This window comes from Piliocolobus tephrosceles, chromosome 21 (genome assembly GCF_002776525.5).
Source record: "Piliocolobus tephrosceles isolate RC106 chromosome 21, ASM277652v3, whole genome shotgun sequence".
Taxonomy (NCBI): Eukaryota; Metazoa; Chordata; class Mammalia; order Primates; family Cercopithecidae; genus Piliocolobus; species Piliocolobus tephrosceles.
This window is the reverse complement of record NC_045454.1, coordinates 38,333,613-38,347,977: the sequence shown is the minus strand read 5'-3', so window position 1 is coordinate 38,347,977 and position 14,365 is coordinate 38,333,613. Positions and strand designations below refer to the sequence as shown.

Here is a 14,365-nt window from a genome sequence, read left to right as displayed (position 1 = left end):
CAGCACGGATGGAGGTCACCGGTGATTCCAGGGTGGTGCCAGCCCTTGGAACGGTGGCAATGAGAAGCAAGTGGGAGGGGAGGAAGTAGGCACGGAGGGTAGATAGCCCACGATAGGAAATGAAGAGATAGAGGTAGCCCAAGGGAAAAGTGGGGTGTTATGGCTTGACTTGTACCCCTCCAAAAAGACAGGCTGAAGTCCTAACCCTGTGAATGTGGCCTTATTGGAAATAGAGTCTTCGCAGCTGTAACCAAGTTAGGAGGTCACAAGGGTGGCCCCCAATCCATCATGACTGTGTCCTTATGAGAACATGAGGAAGACGCCACGTGAAGACAGACACAGGAAGGGGACCGTGTGACGGGGGAGGCAGACACTGGAGTGATGCATCCACAAGCCAAGGAGCCCCAAGCGTCGATGGCCGCCACCAGAAGCCAGGGAGAGGCAAGGAAGGACTCTTTTCCCAGCGTCAGAGGAGGCGTGGCCCCGCTGAGCTTAGTTTTGGACTCCTGGTCTCTAAAACTGCAAGAGGATACATTTCTGTGGTTTTAAGCCACTCAGTTTGATACTTTGTTACGGCAGCTGCAGAAAACACATGGGGTCAGGGATTGGGTGTGGGTCAGCTTTAAAAAGTGAGGGGAAAGGTCCCATCGGGAGGGAGAGGTGAGGATGCAGGGGACGAGGGATGATCTGGGAGTTGCTTGCTTGTCTGTCATAGGCCAGAAGGAGGATGCCTGGTGCAGAGGGAGGAGTGGTGTTGATTTGACGGCAGGTGGGAAGGAAGTTTCCTTTTAAGGCAGACCTGCAGGTTGGTTGTGGTTTATCTGCCCTCTACTTGTGGTAAGTCCTGGAGCACCACTAGCCCTGCAGTGTAGGGGGGCAGAGGAAGGGGCCAGGCAGCCGGGGAGGAAGAGCTGTCCCAAGGCTGAGTCAGGGGACAGTGGCGGGTGCTGCAGGAACTTTGGAGTCTCCTGGTGAATTATTGAGTCTATAGCTCTTGGGATATGGAATGAAGGGATGTGTGTGTGTGTGTGTGTGTGCGCGCGTCTGTGTGCATGTCTGTAAGTGTCTTTGTGTGTATGCTGGTCTGTGTGTATATGTTATATATACGCACAGGTGCATGTGGTATGTAACTGTGTTTGCATGTATATGTGTGCATGTCTGTGTGTACGTGTGTGTATGTGATTGCATGTGTGTGCAGGAGCTTGCAGATATGTGTCTACATGCGTGTGTCCCTGTGAGTGTGGGCATGTGTGTGTGTACAGATGTGATCACTCACAGCCAGGGGTGGGCAGCCTTGGGGCCTGTGAGTGTGCCCAGTAGGCCAGGCACCAACCCTCACACCTCCTCCCTTCTCCCCTAGCTGTGCCTGCACGGGACCCTGCCTGGCTTCAGGAGGACAGAGTAGAGGAAGAAGCTATGGCTCCTGGGCTGCCAACCGCACGTTCACAGGTAGGTAAGAACTTCTTGTTCTAAAAGAACACTGCTGTGCTCAAAGACTGGACTTGCCCTCTTCCTGTGACCTGCCTGGATCATTTCATGGGGTTGGTCTCTGTGCTTCAGGGACTGGGCCTCTTGCAGTGGGTGGCAGCAGGGGAGCATGGGCCATGATCCCACCACCTCGTTCAGACCCTCCCCAGGCTGCTGAGCACCAGGAGAGAAAACAAAGCAAGGATGTGAGCCGCCCTCATTTTGTGGTCTTCATGGTCTCACTGAACAAAGAGTTGAGTCATTTTCCAGGTAGTTCCCTCTTGCCTGTACCATGCTCAGGTCTGCTGGACCCTGGAGCTAGAAGGGGGACAAATCTGCAAGAGCTTCCTGCTCCTTGTCAATAGATAAGTCCTGTCCTGAGGTCCAGGACTCGCAACATTAGTTATTGCCTCTTGCTGTTCTTACTTAAGGAGTGGAGTGTAGAGAGAGGAGTTGTAGTTCAGAGTCCTGAGCCCACGGGCAGATTCTGGGGGATCTCAGAACCCTGTCTGAAAGTCCTCTGCGTGGGGTTTCCCTTCCCCAGGCCTGCCCGCCTCCAGCATCCTCTGGCGTACTGGTGGGGGTGGTCCCTGGCTGAGCTGGGATGGATGTGTGTTTTAGGAACCAGTCACCTTTGCAGATGTGGCTGTGGTGTTCACCCCAGAAGAATGGGTGTTTCTGGACTCTACTCAGAGGAGCCTGTATAGAGATGTGATGCTGGAGAACTATAGGAACCTGGCCTCTGTGGGTAAGGCGACTTCGTCTTGTCTTTCCTTTTTTTCTGAGACAGAGTCTTGCTCTGTTGCCCAGGCTGGAGTGTGATGGCGTGACCTTGGCTCACTGTAACCTCCACTTCCTAGGCTCAGATGATCCTCACACCCCAGCCTCCTGAGTAGCTGGGACCACAGGCGTGTGTCATCACACCTGGCTAACTTTTGTACTTTTTTTGTAGAGATGGGGTTTTGCCATGTTGCCCAGACTGGTCTCGAACTTCTGGGCTCAAGCGATCCACCTGCTTCAGCCTCCCAAAGTGCTGGGATTACAGATATGAGCCACTGCACCCAGCCAAGGCTTTGTCTTTTCATCACATGCTTATGCAGCAACCATAAGCTCCAGAAATTGTGCAAGTCTCGGAAACCTAGAGGTGGAAAAACAGATAATTCCCACCTTCATGAGCTTCCAGTCTACTGGCCTTTCTGTGGAATGAAGATCTTTTTACTGCTCTGTCTCTCCGTGATTAAAAGCTTTTGGGCTTCTCAAATGTATTCCCTTGGTTTTGTAGACCAGAGAGCCTCAGTGCCCTCTGGGACCCAGTGAGAGAACTTGTATTTAGTTCCTCAGTGAAAAAGTTTGGCTGCGTCCATCAGAATTTAGACACATGCATTTTGCCCCTCCCATCTCTAGAGCCCTTAGAGACTTGAGAGTATCAGCCCTGGTGTCAGGGCATGGCACAGTCCTCCCACAACATGCGTTGTTTTTCTCATGAGCAGCTGATCAACTGTGCAAACCCAATGCCTTGTCTTATTTGGAACAAAGAGGAGAGCAGTGGACCACTGACAGGGGCATCCTCTCAGACACTTGTGCAGGTGAGCCCAGGCAGATCAGGTGAGCATCAGCTCTGGTCAGTAAGGGGAGTATCCAGTTTGGAAACTGTCAATCAGGGCAACCTATTCATACCCTTGACTGAGAAGCCTGTTTGGTTGAGCTCCCTTATTAAATGCCACCTTCTTTCCTTTTTCCCTTTCCTTTTTAATCTCTAAAACTTTACATTAATCTCCTAGAAAGATTTGTCCTACTTTATAGTTAATATTTCCATGTGTATATTTTATCCATTTCCTCCCCACTGTACATTCTTGCTAATATTTTTCCTCAACATTAGTCAAAATCTTCACAGAATCCTTTTTTGGTAAATTACCTACTATTTCCTTCCCATGTTCATCTGATTCCATAACTTCTCACCTAGCCAAATACCTTAAAATTTTCCTTAACTCTTAGATGCATTCCTGCTCATTGCAATTTCTTCCCATATTTAGGATCAGTATTTGGAAAAAAAAAAAGTCCACATGTGCGTTGCTTACTTTTTAGGTCACCTTAATCCCACAGTTTCTTTCTCTCTGTGTTTAACTTTTTCTTCCCTAATTTATTTCAGAGTCTCAACTTCAACCCCAAGAGGCAATTCCTAGCCAAGATCCTTTTACGGAGATTCTGTCCATTGATGTGAAAGGGGTAAGGCTCACCAGGGATTATTTGTGGTTCTCTGTAGTAGGATGAGTCTGGGGTTACTGTAAGTTAGAAAAGCAGCCCAAGAGCCAAGAGAGATTCAAGGCAGGAAGTGCTTACCCAGGAGGAAGCAGTTCCTTGGGAGAGAGTCTGTGAATGTCATGGATTGGAAAACTAAACGTAGATCATGTTCTTACAAGTAAGCATTTTCACAGATATGACACAGATACCAAGTGTTTAAGACTTACTTTAGCCTTACACAAATTGGAAAAATTCTGCATCTAAGAAGCCCCATGAAAATAATGAAAAGATAACTCTTTGCAACAGAGTATCCACCCTATTCCACTTGAGGGAAGTCTGGGTAGAAATGGCATGGACTCCATAAACGGTAAAAGTATTAGATGTAGAACTGTCTTTTGCTTACATTCATTTCACATAGGGGAGAATGTCTGTGAATCTAATAAGGCCTTTGGTCTTCACATTTTCCTTCATCGACAGGAGCAACCTCAGCCTAGAGAAAAACTCTATAAATATAATGAACTTGAGAAACCTTTTAACAGCATCGAACCACTTTTCCAGTACCAGAGAATTCATGCTGGAGAGGTGTCCTATGAATGTCAAGAGAGTAGAAATTCCTTCTTCCGGAGTGCCCATCTAATCGTGCCTGAGAAAATCCGTAGTGGGGATAAAACCTATGCATGTAACAAATGTGAAAAATCCTTCAGATACAGCTCTGACCTTATCAGGCATGAGAAGACTCATACTGCAGAGAAGTGCTTTGACTGTCAAGAATGTGGGCAAGCCTTCAAATATTCCTCGAATCTCCGGCGACACATGAGAACCCATACCGGAGAGAAGCCATTTGAATGTAGTCAGTGTGGGAAAACCTTCACAAGGAACTTTAACCTGATTTTGCACCAGAGAAACCACACAGGAGAGAAGCCCTATGAGTGTAAAGATTGTGGGAAAGCCTTCAATCAGCCATCATCCCTTAGGAGCCACGTGAGAACTCACACTGGAGAGAAGCCCTTTGAATGCAGCCAGTGTGGGAAAGCCTTCAGGGAACACTCTTCACTGAAGACACATCTGCGAACCCATACCAGAGAGAAACCATACGAATGCAACCAGTGTGGCAAGCCCTTCCGGACGAGCACTCATCTGAACGTGCACAAGAGGATACACACAGGGGAGAAACTGTATGAGTGCGGGACTTGCGGTCAGGTCTTGAGTCGTCTTTCAACCCTGAAGAGTCACATGCGAACTCACACTGGAGAGAAGCCCTATGTGTGCCAGGAATGCGGGCGAGCCTTCAGTGAGCCCTCATCCCTCAGGAAACATGCAAGGACTCACAGTGGCAAGAAGCCCTATGCATGCCAGGAATGTGGGCGAGCCTTTGGTCAGTCTTCACATCTTATTGTACATGTGAGAACACACAGTGCCGGGAGACCCTATCAATGTAATCAGTGTGAGAAAGCCTTCAGGCACAGTTCCTCACTCACTGTACACAAAAGAACCCACATGGGAAGACAGAACATTAGGAATGGTAGCCTGCCTTTAGCCATGTCTCATCCATACTGTGGGCCCCTTGCTAATTAACTTCCATTTTGTAAAAATATAAACACATGGGGCTATGACTTTCCCTCATAATACTCCTTTAGCTGCATCTCATGTTTCAATGTATAATATTTTCATTTTGGTTTGATTGTAAGTGTTGTCTTAACCTCCATTATCATTTATTCTTTGACCCCTCTACTATTTGGAATTAGATTTTTCAAAACTAATACGTGGATATATTTTCACAGAGGTATAATGACTTACAGCGAAATGCATACATCTGAAGTATACAGTTGGATGAAGTTGACAGATGCTTACATGCATGTAACCAGTACTCCATCCAGATGTAGAATATTTCTATCTTTCTGGAAGGTTCCTGCATGTTATATGGCTATTTCTTAGTTGCCTTGTTGTTGGTGGTTTCTAATTTAATTACATGGTGAGAAGAGTTTGTGGCCTCTTTGTTATTGAGTCATAGGTATTTGCTGAGATTTGCTGTTAGGTCTGGTGTGGCTTATTCTTCTAGCTGCCAGCCAAAATTGCCCCTTCCTCCTTAGAAAAGAACCTGGGTTTTCTGTTCAGATTGGTGGCATGCACTATTTAAAAGCTTCCATCGCCTGGCCGGGCACGGTGGCTCATGCCTGTAATCCCAGGCTGAGGCAGGGGGATCACCTGAGGTCAGGAGTTCGAGACCAGCTTGGCCAACATGGTGAAACCCCCTCTCTACTAAAAATACAAAAATTAGCTGGGTTTGGTGGCATGCATCTGTAATCCCAGCTACTTGGGAGGTTGAGGTAGGAGAATTGCTTGAACCCAGGAGGCGGAGGTTGCAGTGAGCCAAGATTGCGCCACTGCACTCCAGCCTGGGCAACAGAGTGAGACTCTGTCTCAAAAAAATAATAAAAATAAAAAAGCTTCCATCTCCCAGCCCTTCTTGCAAGCAAGGGCAGGCCATTTCTTCTGGTCCTGGCTAGTATGAATGTGAGAAGTCACTGGATGTGACTCTGGGGAAGATGTTGTGTTCAGGATGGTTTCATGCAGCCACATCTCTCCACTTCTTGCCTTTTGGACAAGGAGCCATGATGTCTAGAGCTAGAGGAGCCCTCCTGTGACCATAAGGGTAAAAGCCACAGGCTAAGAGTGTGGCCGGAAGTCACATCCATCTTGCTTCTGTAATCTGAAAAATATTTAGGATATATTTAATAGAATTGGCATATTTATGTGATTGCAGCAGCCCTGGACTATTTGTTTCTGGATGTCCCATACATGAGAAATAGGCACTTCTTACTGGTAGAAGATGGTTTTTTTTGTTTGTTTTGTTTTTTTGTTTTTGTTTCTGGTGGGAGGTTTATTTCAGCTGAATATAATTCCTAACTGATGCACTTAGTATATGTCAATTTTTATAAATGCTTCATGGATGGTTGAAATCAATGTATTGTATTCTGCAAATGTCTGCTAGATCAAGCACATGTGTTTAAAAACCATCTACGTTTATAAATATTGATCTGTGATCTAGCATTTATTAAGAGAGGTATGTTAAACTCTCCCACTATGATTATGTATTGCTGAAAAATCTTTGTCCATTCTGTCAGTTTTTAAATTTATGTATATACATATATATGTTTTGAAGCAATGAAATTAAATATAGATACTGACATTTTTTACATTTCCAACAAATTGTTACTTTTATTCTTATAAAGTGATCATCCTTTTCCCTATTACTGAATATTCAACCATTCATCATAATGATAGTAAATACTTATTTAGAGTTTACTATTAATAGATAGTAGCCACTGCCTGAAGCTTTGCATCTTTTAATTTAGTCCTCACACTGACACTTTGAGGTATGTGCTGTTATCATCCCCAATTCACAGATGAGGAAGCTGAGGCCCAGCAAATTAAGGTGGGCTATCAGGGTCATCTGGGTGGCATGTGACGGGCCTGACTCTACAGTGGCAGACCCAGGGGACTAGTCTCCATTTTTACTTGTTCTTTTTTTTTTTTGGTTTTAAAGTTCTCTTAGGTATAACTTACATAAATGTTAATAAATATTAGGGTACACCTTGGTGAATTTTGCATATGTCTATACCCACCACAGGCCCCTTCAAAATAGTTTATCATCCCAGAAATTTCCCTTGGGCCCCACCTCATCCTCAAAGGTTACCACTATTCTGACTTCTATCACCATAGATTTGTTTTTCCTGTTCATGTAAATGGAACCATAAACAGCCCTCTTGTGTCTGTTTTTTTCACTTAATATAGTGTCATTGAGATTTATCTATGTTGTATTATCAGTAGTTTATGCTTTTTAATTGCTGTGTAATAGTCTATAGTCTGAATATACCACAATTTAAAGATTCTATTCTGTTTATGAACATTTGAGTTCTGTCCTCCAGGTTCATCCATGTTATCGCAAATGACAGAATTTCCTTCCTCATTAAGGCTGAATAATATTCCATTGTGTAGATATACCACATTTTCTTTATCCATTCATCCACTGATGGGCAGTTAGGTTGATTCCATATTTTGGCTATTGTGAATAATCCTGCAGGTTTTATTGTTATGAATAAAGCTGCTGTGAATGTTCTTGTTAAGTGTACATAGGTATTCGTTTCTCTTGAGTATAAATGTAGGAATGGAATTGCTGGATTTTGGAGGACACCTATCTTTAGCTTTAGTAGATCTTGCCAGACAGTTTTTCAGTGTGGTTGAAACCATTTATATCTCAATCTGTACATCAATAAATGAAAGTTTCATTGCTTCATATCCTTGGCAACACGTGGTACTGTCACTCAAATTAATTTGAGCTACATTAGTGGGTGTGCAGCAGTTTCTTAGGTTTAATTTGCATATTCTTGATGAGTAATGATACAGTGGTAGATGGTTGTCATAATGACTTCTTCTGTCCCTCTATGTATATCTCTTTTCCATGTGACTTTGCAGCTCCTCCTATCAAGAGGTGGAGTTTATTTCTCCACACCTTGAAGATGAGCTTGGTCATGTGACTTTCCTTGGCCAATGGAACATTGACAAACATGACAGAAGCAGAGGCTGGAAGAACACACATTGGGCTTTTCCTTCTTAGTTGTGACCGTTTGTATGTCATCTGTGGAAAAATGTCTAAGTCCTTTGCCCATTTTTAAATAAGTTTTTTGTTGTTGTTGAGTTGTAGAAGTTCTTTATATATTCTAAATATTAACCCCTTATCAGATATATGATTTGCAAATATTTTCTCCCATTCTGGGGGTGACCTTTTTACTCTATTAATTGTATCTTTTGATATGCAGAAGTTTAAAATTTTGATGTAGTCCAACTTATAGATATTTTTTGTTTTCTTTGGATGTCATATCCAAAAAATCATTGCTAAATCTAATGTTGTGAGGCTTTCCCCCTATGTTTTCTTCTAAGAGTCTTACTGTTTCAGCTCTTGCATTTAGGTCTTTGATGTATTATGAGTTAATTTTTGTTTGTTTTTGTTTTTTTGAGACGGAGTCTTGCTGTGTTGCCCAGGCTGAAGTGCAATGGTGCAATCTTGGCTCACCACAACCTCCGCCTCCCTGGTTCAAGCGATTCTCCTGTCTCAGCCTCCTGAGTAGCTGGGACTACAGGCACGTGCCACCACGCCTGGCTAATTTTTGGTATTTTTAGTAGAGACAGGGTTTCACCATGTTAGCCAGGATGGTCTTGATCTCCTGACCTCATGATCTGCCCGCCTCAGCCTCCCAAAGTGCTGGAATTACAGGTGCGAGCCACCGCACCAGGCCGAGTTAATTTTTATATATGGATAAGAAAAGAGTCCAACTTCATTCTTTTGCATGTGCATATCCAGTTTTCCCAGCACCATTTATTGAAGACTGCCCTTTCCCCATTGAATGATGTTAGCGCCCTTATCAAAATTCATGTGACTGTATATATGAGGTTTTATTTCTGGGCTCCCTACTCGATTCCATTGGTCTATATGTCTGTCTTTATGCCATTACTGTGTTCTGTTGATTACTGTAGTTTTACAATAAATTTTGAAATAAGCAAGTGTGGTGTGAGACCTCCAACTCTGTTCTTCTTCAAGATGGTTTTGACTTCTTGGTTTGGTATTCTTGAGATTTCATTTGAGTTTTAGGATGGATATTTTTCTGTTTCTGCAAAAATATTAAGTCATTCAGCCCATGAACATAGTATGTCTATTTGTTTGTGTCTCTTTTAAGTTCTTTCAGCAATGATTTTTAGCTTTCAGTGTACAGGTTCTTCATCTCGTTGGTTAAGTTAATTCCAAAGTATTTTATTGTTTTTGATGCTATTGTAAATGGATTTGTTTTCTCAATTTCGTTTTTGGGTTGTTCATTGTTCGTGCATGGAAATGCAACTGACTTTTTTTTGTGTGTTGATCACACTTCTTTTGAAACCCATATTATGAAGTGTCACTACTCTCCTTGGTCCAAGTTAAAATACTTTCCTGGATCCAAATGGCATTTCTTTTGTGGAGAATTATCAACAGTAAAGATCTAGGTTGATCAAAACTCAGTCTGAGAAATCACCAGCAGGAGAGGGCAGAGATATCCATGAGGTGGAGATGAAATAGCCTTTGTTATTATGGGTGTATTATGGGCCTCTTTTCTCATCCAATCCAGGATGCTGACATTCAAGGTGACAGATCAGCTGTTCATCTTGGGCTGCATCTGGTGTTTGGGCATTCTGCAGGTGGGCCCAGCTGCTATGCTGTTGCCTATCTCTTCACCATCATCAACACCCTGCAGGTGTCTTCATCTGCCTGGTGTACTGCCTTTTCAGTAAACAGGTGCCACTGTCTAGGTCCTGCCCAAGACTCATCTTGTCCTTGCCTCTCTTAATGAGCTGACCCAGAAGATGCTTTGCCTCTAGCAGGTCTGGGGACAAAACAAGAAATGGTTCAAAAAGATCAGGATGAGAAGAGCTGGGTCTGAGAAACACATACTCTCTAAAAGGGCTGTGTCTGATGCCTTTAAACCTCGCACAGTAAGATCATACATTGCTCTTCCCCAGATAAGTTCTCTTATTGATTTCACTTGGGGAGCACATGCTTATAACACTAGTAACCTGGTCCACAGTGGGTAATGTTCTAGGTTGGCTCATATGAGGATGGCTCACACTTGGTTTACTGGATGACATTTTCTCCATTAAAAAGTTTGTTTGGCCGGGCGCGGTGGCTCACGCCTGTAATCCCAGCACTTTGGGAGGCCGAGATGGGCGGATCACGAGGTCAGGAGATCGAGACCATCCTGGCTAACACGGTGAAACCCTGTCTCTACTAAAATACAAAAAAGTTAGCTGGGCGTGGTGGCGGGCGCCTGTAGTCCCAGCTACTTGGGAGGCTGAGGCAGGAGAACAGTGTGAACCTGGGAGGCGGAGCTTGCAGTGAGCTGAGATCGCGCCACTGCACTCCAGCCTGGGCAACAGAGCGAGACTCTGTCTCAAAAAAAAAGTTTGTTTAAGCTGGGCACAGTGGCTCATACCTGTAATCCCAGCACTTTGGGAGGCTGAGGCGGGTGGATCACCTGAGGTCAGGGGTTCAAGACCAGCCTGGCTAACATGGTGAAACCCCATCTCTACTAAAAATACAAAAATTAGTTGAGCATGGTGGCAGGAGCCTGTAATCCCAGCTACTCTGGAGGCTGAGGCAGGAGAGTTACTTGAACCCAGGAGGTGGAGGTTGCAGTGAGCCGAGATTGTGCCATTGCACTCCAGCCTGGGCAACGAATGAAACTTTGTCTTAAAAAAAAAAAAACGTTTGTTAAAAAAGTTAGCTATTCCTCATTAGGTGACTGTGCTGCCTGATTCTTACACATGTGCATTAATTCTTTCCTTGAAAATATTGAGCACCTATTTGGTGCTGAATTTAATGCTATGTTCTTCATACATGTAGGCAAATACCAAGCACTTTTAGGGAGGCATGTACTGTGTTAGTCTGTTTTTGCGTTACTGAAAAGGAATACCTGAGACTGGGTAATTTATAAAGATAAGAGGTTAAACGGGCTCATGGTTCTGCAGGCTGTACGAGCATGGCACCGGCCTCTGCTCAGCTTCTGGCGAGGGCCTCAGGAAGCTTACAGTCATGGCAGAAAGTGAAGCAGGAGCAGGCACATCGCATGGTGAGAATGGAAGTGACCTGGCAGGGGAGGTTGCATGCTCTTCTAAGCAACTAGATCTCGCATGAACTACTAGAGTGAGACCTGATAGCACCATGGGGATAAGGCTAAGCCATTCATGAGGGATTTGCCCCCGTGATCCAAATACCTCCCACCAGTCCCCATCTCCAATACTGAGGATTACATTTCAACAAGATATTTGGAGGAGACAAGCATCTAAACTATATTATTCTGCCCCTGCCCCTTAAATCTCAATACCTTCTCACATTGCAAAATACAATCATCCCTTCTAAATACCTCCCCAAAGTCATAAGTTGTTCCAGCATCAACTCAATCAAAAGTCCCAAGTCCCAAGTCAAAAGTCTCATCTGAAGATGAATTCCTTCCCCATGAGCCTGTGAAATCAAATACATGTTATTTACTTCCAAGAGACAATCATGGTATAGGCAGTGGTTAAACAGTCTCATTCCAAAAGAGAGACATAGGCCAAAAGAAAAAGGCAACTGGCCTCATGCAAGTTGTAAACCCAGAGGAGCAGTCATTAAATCTTAAAGCTCCAAAATCTCCTTTGACTCCATGTCCTGCATCCAAGACACACTGGTGCAAGTACGGGATCTCAAGGCCTTGGGCAGCTCCAGCCCTGTGGCTTTGCAAGGTGCAGCCCCCATGACTGCTCTTACGGGTTAGAGTTGAGTGCCTGCAACTTTCAGGCAGAGGGTACAAGTTGCCAGTGAATCTACCATTCTGGGGTCTGGAGGGAGGTGGCCTCCAGCTCCACTAGGCAGTGCCCTGGTAGAGACTCTTGTGGGGGCAGGGGGGAATCCAATCCTAGTAGAGTTCCTCTGTGGGAGCTATGCTCCAATGGCAGGCCTCTTCCTGGGCACCCTGGCTTTTCCATACATCCTTTGAAATCTAGGTGGAAGCCACTAAGCCTCCTTCATGCTTGTAATCTGAGCATCTGCAGGCTTAATACTACCTGGAACCACCAAGGCTTACAGCTTGCAACCTGTAGAGCTGCCAAGCTATACCTGGGCCCCTTTGAGCCAAGGCTGGAGCCTGAGTGGCTGGAACGTGCAGAGCAGTGTCCAAAGGCTGCACAGGGCAGCGGGATCCTGGAACTGACCCCCTAAATCATTCTTTCCTCCTAGGCTTCTGGGTTTGTGATGGGAGAGGTGGCCTGGAAGATCTCTGAAATGCTTTCAAAGCCTTTTTCCTTTTGTCTTGGATCTTAGCACTTGGCTCCCTTTTAGTCATGTTAGTCTCTTTAGCAAGTGGTTGCTCTGCAGCCCTCTTAAATTCTTCCCCTGGAAATGTTCTTTCCTTCTTCACCACATGGCCAAGTTGAGAATTTTTCAAGTTTTTATGCTCCGCTTCCCTTTTTAAATGTAATGTTCAATTTTAATTCCTTTGCTCCCACATCTGACTGTAAGCTGTTAGAAGCAGCCATGCCTTTCCTTGAACACTTTGCTGCTTAGAAATTTCTCCCACCAGACACTCTCTAAGTCGTTACTATTAAGTTCAAACTTCCAGAAAGCCTTAGGACAAAGACACAATGCTGCCAGGTTCTTTGCTGGGGAATAACAAGGCTGACCTTTGCTCCAGTTCCCAATAAATTCCTCATCTGAGACCTCCTCAGCCTGACCTTCACTGTCCATATCTCTATCAGTATTTTGGTCACAACACTTTAACCAGTCTCTAAGAAGTTCCAAACTTTCTCTCACATTCCTTCCTCCTTCTGAGCCCTCCAAACTCTTCCAACTTCTGCCTGTTACACCGTTCCAAAGCTGCTTTCACATTTTCAGAAATTTTCTGTATTAGCCTGTTCTTGGATTGCTATAAAGGAATACCTGAGGCTGGGTAATTAATAAAGAAAATAGTTTTTTTTTTTGAGACAGAGTTTTGCTCTGTTGCCCAGGCTAGAGTGCAGTGGCGTGATCTCGGCTCACTGCAAGCTCCGCCTACGGGGTTCATGCCATTTTCTCGCCTCAGCCTCCTGAGCAGCTGGGACTACAGGCGCCTGCCACCACGCCTGGCTAACTTTTTGTATTTTTAGTAGAGACAGGGTTTCACTGTGCTAACCAGGATGGTCTCGATCTCCTGATCTCGTGATCTGCCCGCCTCAGCCTCCCAAAGTGCTGGGATTACTGGCGTGAGCCACCACGCCCGGCCCAAGAAAAGAGGTTTAATTGGCTCACTGTTTTGCAGGCTGCACAAACATGGCACCAACATCTGCTCGGCTTCTTGTGAGGGCCTCAGGAAGCTTGCAATCATGGCAGAAGGCAAAGGGGGAGCAGGCACGTCACATAGTGAGACCAGGAGCAAGAGAGAGAGCGGGGAGGTTCCATACTCTTTTAAACAACCTGGTCTGGTGTGAACTACCAGAGCAAGAACTTACTTACACCAAAGGGATTACTAAACCATTCATGAGCAATTTGCTTCCATGATCCAGCACCTCCCACCAGGCCCCACCTTCAGCACTGGGGATTACATTTCAGTGTGAGTTTTGGAGGGGACAAACATCCAAACTGTATCATGTACCTATTAGTTAAATATAACCAAATATCTGAGGCAGTGATTTATAAACTTAAGAGTCCCAGTATCGTAATCATTTCCTTTAATCCTGTTTAATGTTAAGTCTCACCCTACACCCTCTTCCCCACGATGGTGGAAAATCAATGGCTTATGTATACATGCATGCAGGCACACATTTATAAAGTAAACTGAGCTATCTTATGTTGGAATTCAGAGTTTATAAAAATTTCCACTATTTAAACATATTTTCAGAATACTCAAGCTGCAAAATTTGAGATGAGACTCGGTAAAGGCATGAGATAATTCTTCGAATATTTTTGCTATCTACAGGCTGAAGACAAAACTCACTGCTTACTGTCTCTTCTCACAGTAGGGTGTGATGACAGTCTGTTTCTCTGAGGTCTGGCTGAAGTTGTGGGGGTGGTCTAATCCTCTCATCCCTGAGGTCTCTTCTGTAGCTTCATATCAGTTTT

General features: G+C 44.7%; 1 protein-coding gene across 4 annotated transcripts in view; it reads left to right on the top strand.

The window, feature by feature from the left end:
* ZNF333 (zinc finger protein 333) overlaps nucleotides 1-5,691 on the top strand; it is a 31,416-nt gene extending 25,725 nt beyond the window's left edge. For 3 of the 4 annotated variants that reach the window (XM_023229857.2, XM_023229856.1, XM_026457014.2), the window contains 5 exons: nucleotides 1,361-1,449; nucleotides 2,089-2,215; nucleotides 2,958-3,053; nucleotides 3,617-3,693; nucleotides 4,186-5,691. In XM_023229857.2, coding sequence (XP_023085625.1) covers nucleotides 1,361-1,449; nucleotides 2,089-2,215; nucleotides 2,958-3,053; nucleotides 3,617-3,693; nucleotides 4,186-5,283 — 1,487 coding nt within the window. In that variant the 3' untranslated portion in view covers nucleotides 5,284-5,691. The remainder of the gene's footprint in view (nucleotides 1-1,360; nucleotides 1,450-2,088; nucleotides 2,216-2,957; nucleotides 3,054-3,616; nucleotides 3,694-4,185) is intronic. The other variant, XM_023229859.1, reaches the window with a different exon arrangement.
* The last annotated feature ends 8,674 nt before the right edge of the window (nucleotides 5,692-14,365 follow it).